This window comes from Solanum stenotomum, chromosome 10 (genome assembly GCF_019186545.1).
Source record: "Solanum stenotomum isolate F172 chromosome 10, ASM1918654v1, whole genome shotgun sequence".
Lineage (NCBI taxonomy): Eukaryota > Viridiplantae > Streptophyta > Magnoliopsida > Solanales > Solanaceae > Solanum > Solanum stenotomum.
Window position 1 is genome coordinate 10,070,400 of NC_064291.1, and position 8,065 is coordinate 10,078,464.

The 8,065-nt window shown below is 33.1% G+C and overlaps 1 protein-coding gene across 1 annotated transcript; it reads left to right on the top strand.

The window, feature by feature from the left end:
• The first annotated feature begins 470 nt into the window (after window positions 1-470).
• On the top strand, window positions 471-4,014 carry LOC125842424 (probable hexosyltransferase MUCI70). Its single transcript, XM_049521721.1, has 4 exons — window positions 471-778; window positions 861-1,070; window positions 1,443-2,003; window positions 3,620-4,014. The coding sequence occupies exons 1-4, from the start codon at window positions 523-525 to the stop codon at window positions 3,955-3,957; spliced, it is 1,365 nt and encodes a 454-aa protein (XP_049377678.1). The 5' UTR covers window positions 471-522; the 3' UTR covers window positions 3,958-4,014.
• The last annotated feature ends 4,051 nt before the right edge of the window (window positions 4,015-8,065 follow it).

Consider the following 8,065-nt stretch of genomic DNA (forward strand, 5'->3'; position numbering starts at 1 on the left):
AATAAAAATTGATGACTAATTAAAGAGATTGTCTAAGAATTTGGTCTTTCTAAAATTTCCATCTCTAATTATGTTTTGATGTAGCCAAAGTGTCCTACAATTTGATACTGACTATTCTCTCTGTCCCTAATTACTTGTCTATTTTTTTCTTTTTTAGTTGTTCTTAATTATTTGTTCATTTTGACAAATCAAGAAAGGATAAAAATTTTTATATCTATTATACCCTCAATTATTTACTTTGAAATAAAGTAAAACTTCTTGAAAATCTTAAGTTTTCTTATGTAAATTCATATTTAATAGGAGTAAAATAAGTGGACAAATAATTAGGGACATATAAATATTAGTTTATTTATTTCATACATATATATTGGATATTGGATGAGAAACGAAGTCACCATCTAATATAAATGAGATAACAATTGGTTGAGAAAAAAACAAAAATAAAAAAATATAAGTAATTTTCATACGATGATAACAATAGAAGATGTATGAGATAGTTTTTCTGTTACGAAGAAAAGGTAAATGGGGATCAGGGCTACATCATCAAAACCACTCTTCTGCTACTCAAAACTTCTCTGCATTTCTGTTATCTACCTTTTCACCTCTCTCTTTTTAGTTCTTTACACTTCTTTTATTTCTCCAACAAATTGTCTATTCAGATATTCCCCTAATGATCCTATCCAAACACCTCTATTCCTTTACAATTCTTCTTATGGTGAACATAAACATGCCCTTCCTACTTTTCGTTCGTCTTGTAATTCCCCTGTTTATTTCTCAGGTATTTATAAAATTAAATTATCATTTTCGAATTCGTTCATCATCTTTTTGTTGTTTGAGTAATGTGATTCTTTTTTGGTTAGATTATTGGAATGCTTTGAAGGAAATGAATGAATTCAGTGAGAATTCTACGTTTCTTGGTTCGCGAAACTTGAGGTATATTCAGGGGAATGCTGATAGTTTTGGTGGGAATTTCAGTATCAAAAAGAGGTTTTCTTATTTTGATCATCGTCGGCATGATGGAATTGAAGTTCCTTGTGGATTCTTCAAACGTTTTCCTATCACTAAATTTGGTTCGTGATCTGTATACTCAATTACACAAGATTTGCAATTTTTGATCTACATTTTTTTTTTCCCCTTTTGTGAATTCTGATTGTGGCTGTTGAAGATATAAATTCTTACTACTATGCTGGAATAATATCACCATTATATACTTACTAATGAAAAAAAAATGAATCTTGGAGGTGTTTCGAGGATCTAACAACTCGTCCCTCTACCTTTCTCTACTTAAATATATACGACACTTTCATTTACGATGGTATTTGAACTAGTGATGTGTGTCAATCCACATATCACACGATGCGCTCTTACTACTAGACCAAAGAGGCAAAACTTGGAGGTGTTATTTTGAATGTTTTTAATTTGTATTTTTGAAAAAATTTCAGATAGGATTTCCATGGAAAATTGCAAGGGAATAGTGGTTATTTCAGCAATATTCAATGATCATGACAAAATCAGGCAACCAAAGGGACTTGGTAAAGATACACCCTACTCAGTATGCTTTTACATGTTTGTTGATGATGTGACACTCAAGGGACTTCAATATCACAACTTAATTTCAACAACATCATCAGAGGAGAATTCAGTGGGAGTGTGGAGAATTGTGAAGGTTGAAAAAGAAAATTTGTATGAGAATTCAGCAATGAATGGAGTTATTCCCAAATATTTAGTTCATAGGCTTTTCCCAAATTCTAAATATAGCATTTGGATAGATGCCAAAATACAGCTAGTTGTTGATCCATTCTTGTTGATTCACTCACTTGTTGTTATGGAAGATGTTGATATGGCTATTTCAAGACATCCTTTTTATGTCCATACAATGGAAGAAGCCATGGCAACTGCAAGATGGAAGAAATGGTGGGATGTTGATGGATTGATGAAACAAATGGAAACATATTGTGACAATGGCCTGCAACCATGGTCTCCAGAAAAGCCTTACCCTTCAGGTAACATCTCGTAGTTTCTTGTCCTTCTATTTTTGTTATTATATGTTGATTCTTATACTTTAATTATCGTAATATATCGGTTTGTTATGCTTTAACTTTCGTTATTTTTTTTCTGGACTACTTTGCATAGTTATTCCTTGAGCCAAGGATCTATAATGAACAATCTCTTCACCTCTTAGGTTGGGGTAAGGTCTACATATATCCTATTCTCCTCAGACCCCACTTTGTTAGACTACACTAGGTATTTTTTTATTGTTGAAATGAGATAGCTACTCCAAATATTACATACACACCACCCTTCCCAGATTCTTACTTGTAGAATTACACTGAATATATCGTTTTTATTGTGATAGATATTAAAAAACATGATACTTTTCTAGTTTGGAAACAGTTCAACTTCAAATTTCATATTTATCCTTAGTAACATGTTTTCATAGTCATATGGATTTTTAATACTATGTTTAACATCATAAAATTTCAAGAAAACTTTTTTCCTTTTTGAAACATTGTGTCCGTCAAATATAATCACATAAATTGCACTAATTGTTCAAGCTACTAAAGATGTACGAATTTGCACTAATTGTTCTAGCTAGTAAAGATGTACGAATTTGCACTAATTGTTCTAGCTATAAAGATGTACGAATTTGCACTAATTGTTCAAGCTAAGTCCGGCATTTCTTAATGAGGATTACAAGTGGGGACGTTGAATAATGCATATTTTTGGAAAAGCATGAGTTGTCTGTGATACTTGGAGTTATATAACATTAAATAAGACACATTCCTCGTCTCCAACAAGAAAAAGTGAAAGTAAATAAAATATTGTTGTTAGGTGAACATCCATATTTTTTATTTAATTAAAGTCAGTTTCACATATTCAAATAGTTAATCCACTTTTAAGAAACAAGGTAGCAGTATTATTTTTAGTGTTAAACTCTCCCATCAAATAGTTTCTAGAAAAAAACAAAAGTTTGAGGTATATTTATTTATTTATTATAAATAAGTGAGGTACAATGGATTGTCACATTATGAGCAAACTCTCAACGTCGATGATTTTTGGAATATATATACTGGATTATTGTCACTCTTCTTTCTTTGGAAGGTAGTTTAATGGTAGGGCCATCTTGTAAGCTCTTACCTAATTTTTCTCTCTCCCATAGTCACTATTCCAAAAGTTTGATGAATTTTTTATTTAGATTGCTTCTTTAAGGGTATTCCTAATAAAAAGTGTGTTATTTTGATCATTGTACAAAGAAAAATGTCTTAGTTTAACATGCTAAGGTGTGACTTCGTGGTTGAGAATTATGAGCTTTTAAGTTTAAATTTCAGCAGAAACGAAAATATTAGGTGATCTTAATTTTTATCTATCCTGATCTTGATGAACATATCTACCTGGTACATGTTATGTTGTTGTTTGGAAGCTGATATCCCGTGAATGAATTTAGATACATGCAAGCTGGTCAAGAAGTCATAGTTTAATCATGATTCTTGTCTAAAGCTAAATTCTTTATAGTTTGTGTCTGACTTTATTGCAAATTAGTCTTAATTGAGATTCTTCTAGCCAATTTTATGGAAAACCTTCTTTTATGTTTATGTTTTTTTTCCCATGGTTCTTGCAGATGTACCAGATAGTGCAATAATCTTGAGGAAACATAGTGTGGCAACCAATTTATTCTCGTGCCTCTTATTTAATGAGCTTGAAGGGTTTAATCCAAGGGACCAATTGCCCTTTGCATATGTGAGGGACTTAATGGACCCAAAACTAAAGTTGAACATGTTTGATGTGGAAGTATTTGAACAAGTGGCAGTTGAGTATAGGCACAGCCTTAAAAATGATGGGGTCAGTAAACCAACAGTGATGCCCAAAAAGACAAAGAGGGCAAGTTCTAAATTCCTTGTGAATGGGACTAGTAGCAAGTGTGATAGCTACCTCTTGAAAATGTGGGGTGAATCCTAAGATTGATTTCATGTATTTTTTTTAAAGAGTTCACTTTATATATACTCATCATAAGAATTTTTCAACGCCAAGTTAGTAAGCGTCTGATCATAAATTTTAAAATTTTATCTTTCGATATTAATTTGGCCATGTAGTTTGGTGTGATTTTAAAAATTCAAGCATCAAATATTTTTAGATTCTCAAAAACTGGGTCAAACTAGTTTTCAGCGGTTTTTTTTTAGATTTTTGGGACTTCCACTCACATTTTTTTCTAATAATATATTTATCTCCTAAAAATATCAAATTTCATTAGAAGTAAGGGTAAATATGGAAAAAAAATCAAACATCCATGAACTTTGAACAATTCAATTATTTTAAATAAAAAAAAAAACCTCAAAAATTAAATTAATATGGAATAGAGGGAATAAAGTCTTATAGTCAAATACTCATCCTAATCAATATTCTCTTAAGGGGCATATATATGAAAAATGTAACAAGTTTTTTAGGACAGAGGGAATAGTGATTACATTAAAAATTTTAAAGCATAACTAATATGATTAATTTAGTAAAGTAACCCTGTGACCACTAAATTTTCGTAGTTGAAATATATCAATTAAGACAAGAAAAATAGGCAAGTAATAATAAATTTTAATTTTAATAATTTGTGCGCCTCACCACTTTAAGACCATGATGACTTTATGGATGTGTTTGGTATTAAGGAAAATGTTTTCCTAGAAAATATTTTTTTATAACTTATTTTCTTATATTTGGTTGGTGACTGAAAAATATTTTCCAGTCTATGATTGGGGAATGAAAAATGTTTTTAGAAAATATATTTTATTTTTTCTAGAGTATGGAAAATACTTTTTAGAAAAAAGGTTTCTGATCTAGAAACCACCCCGATACTGGCAACTGATCTCGTACATGACCCTTACTCCCGACATGAGACTCGACATTCAAATTGGAACTCGACTCTAACCATGATCCGAATTGAGCTACGATCCCAAGAACCAATCCAGGACCTAACTCTGGCTTTCAATCTAAAGACCCAACATTTCAACTAGAATATGATACCGACACCCAAACTTGACCCCGACCCCAACCCGAGACCCGACCTCAACCAAGACCTGATCCCGACCTAAGACTCGATCCTAACTCCTGACCCCTCTAACTCAGGATCAAACTTTTGAATCATAATTCGACCATGACACCCGACCCAATATCTGAACCCAACTCGAGATCTGACCTCGGTCTGACCTCGACCCCCAAACTCAATTTCTAATTCAGGATCCAACTTCTGAACAAAATGCTTTTGACACTCAACCCGACACTCGACTCTTACCCGACCCTAAATCTGATTCGATACCCAATCCGACCTCGACCATGACTCTGATACCCGACCTAAGATCAGACCTCGACTCAGTCTAATCAATATATAAAATACATAGACCTTACAAAAGAGGAAAAAGTAGTAAGTCTCTAGACAACAAGAGTTCACCACAATCCAAGTCTGCGATGTCCACGGGAAATCCAATGCTCAACAAGGGTGACTCATGCTAGGAATATATATATATATATATATATATATACTAACGATAATGTTTGATAGGTAAGTAGAAGTAAACAATCATTAATGACGGTGAAAAAGGCAAAAGCAACGAATCCATACCATACAAGTCAATAAATCACAAACAGACAGTAACACCAAGCTATGTAATGCACATGTCACCAATGCATGAATAAAGTAAGAAGTTTGAAATTGTCTTGCTGACCATCTTGTGGGATCCCGGGACAACTATAGAATCCGCCTCAGCTCATCTATAGATGCAATAGTCATAAAATTTTGAATTCAGTCTGTGAACCATCATAACTTATCAACATATGTAGAATGCATATAGTGAAACCCGGAAATATCCAAAAAGGTCACAATATCAAATAACCTAGTACCTCTTTCACTAAAAAGTGGAAGAGTGCAAATTTAAAGAAAACCTCTCTTTTACTCCGATGGTAAATCCGAAAGGTTTAAAATAATAATCCTTTTAAGGCATAAAACCTCAAAAATAGAGCATTTCATTTTAAGTACCCAATTTTTGTCAGGAAAATATTAACTCGCTCCCTCTGAGCTGAATACACGCGAAAAATTATTTCAAAACATTTGCAGGTCCCAAATATATCTTTCACTTGTTTCAAAATACAAGCATGCCAAATGCAGATGTCATGTGCATGATTTCATACAAAAACATAATCAAGTCATTGTTGAAACCCAATTTTTACCGACCTATAACCCTTTCGAAAGTGCTATTCAATTAAATACGTATTTTAAAACATATTTACTTTTAGTACGTTTAAAATTTTAATCAATTTTGTTTTAAATAATAATATATTTTAGTATTGATAATTTACAAAATTATTTTAATTATTACTACTATTAGGGTATTTTATTATTATTAAATTATTATATTTATCAATTTTAAATTCAAATTAATTACTTTGCTTATTTATTTAAATGTTTTTAAAATTTAGGTGTGTTTATGCTTATATGAAAATACTTTAATATGTGAAGATTTTTATTAATTGAATGGCACTTCTCTAATCTTCCCTTATATCATTTAAATTTTAGTCTATTCTATTCCAATTTATTTAATTCGTAGCCTATCATATTCAATTTCGTTTCAATTGTAACCACCTTTCCATTTCAATTATAGCAAATTTTATTTCAATTTTAGCCATTCCAAGTCCAACCAATTCCAAATCAGATTCAAGAATCAATCTTAACTGTTCATCATTGTGTCAATTCCAAGATCCTATCCTGGCCGTTCATTTTCATTGATCCAACGATCAAGATTGACCAACCTTTACTTTCATTTTTAATACCAAAAGACCCAGAATCCTAACATAATTCATTCTTCCTCTTTTCCCTTGTAGATCAGCGCCGCTAGACCCCCTCTCCCTCTCTTCTCGCCCTGCTCCTCCAGCGAGACCATCCATCACCTGCGAAACCAACCGGCGAGAGCTTCCTCTCTTTCTCTCCTCCCCTATTTTTCTCTTCTCAATAACGCTACCCCCTAACCCCTCTTTTTCCCCTACTTTATCTCTTCTCCAGCGAAGACAGAAGCCAGCAAGGACCAGGCGAGCCCCGACCTTCGCCGGTTCTCTCATCCTTTTTCGTTTCGATCGCGAGATAGCCACTCAAGACAAATATCAACAGCAGCAACGACTGCTCCAAGCAGCAACTCCGACCGGCGGGGGCGACCAACAGCCACCGGCGCACCCCTCTTCTCGGCGAGAATGTTGCAAGATCAGAAATAAACAAAAGAAATGCGAGAAGAAAAGGTGCTAGATAAAGAAACTTAGGGCAAAATATAGATGATAATTATCATTAACTCCCCCACATGCTATTATATATATATATATATATATATCCCTAAATTGGATAGAATAGGAAATAACCACCTGACACATTGTACTAGCTACTGAGTACCAAAAGTAAATAACATATTTACTTTTGGGGACTTATTTGTAAATACTGAAAGTAACTAATAATACTACTTCTTACCTATAACTACCATGTATACGTCTTGAGGCTTGATGTACAACTTCACTCGTATCAGTCCCTTAATGTTAAAGAACTTTCTTGACCTCAAGGAAGAGAAGAAGGAAACCTTACTAACAAGGCATGATAATCTTGCCAAGTAGCTTGTTCTGGAGGAAACTGAACCCAATGCACTTTAACTTGAGTGATAGCCTTGTTTCCTTTTTGAACCATTCTTCTTCCACAATCTTCATTGGTTGAAGGCAGTAGGGACTAGATATATCAATGACTGGTGGGTGGTATATTTCAATTGGTAAATGATGTCACTTCTTTAGCGGAGAGACATGAAATGTTGGATGAAGTAACAACTGACTCGGACTGAGATTTTATATGCTACAACACCTACCTTTTCTAGTATCTGATAAGGTCCATAGTATTTGGAAAAAAGTTTTGTGAAATGAGTTTTTGATAGAGTGATTTGTCTCTATGGTTGTATTTTTAAGTACACCCAATCCCCAATGCATAACTGTCTATCCGACCTATGTTTATTTGCTTGATCAATCATTCTTTGTTGAGCTTTCTTCAAGTGATACTTCA

Coding starts and splice junctions, on each gene's coding strand:
- LOC125842424 (XM_049521721.1), top strand. CDS start 523: ATGGGGATCAGGGCTACATCATCAAAACCACTCTTCTGCTACTCAAAA. Junction 779..860: donor TTCCCCTGTTTATTTCTCAG/GTATTTATAAAA, acceptor TTTTTTGGTTAG/ATTATTGGAATGCTTTGAAG. Junction 2,004..3,619: donor AGAAAAGCCTTACCCTTCAG/GTAACATCTCGT, acceptor TGGTTCTTGCAG/ATGTACCAGATAGTGCAATA.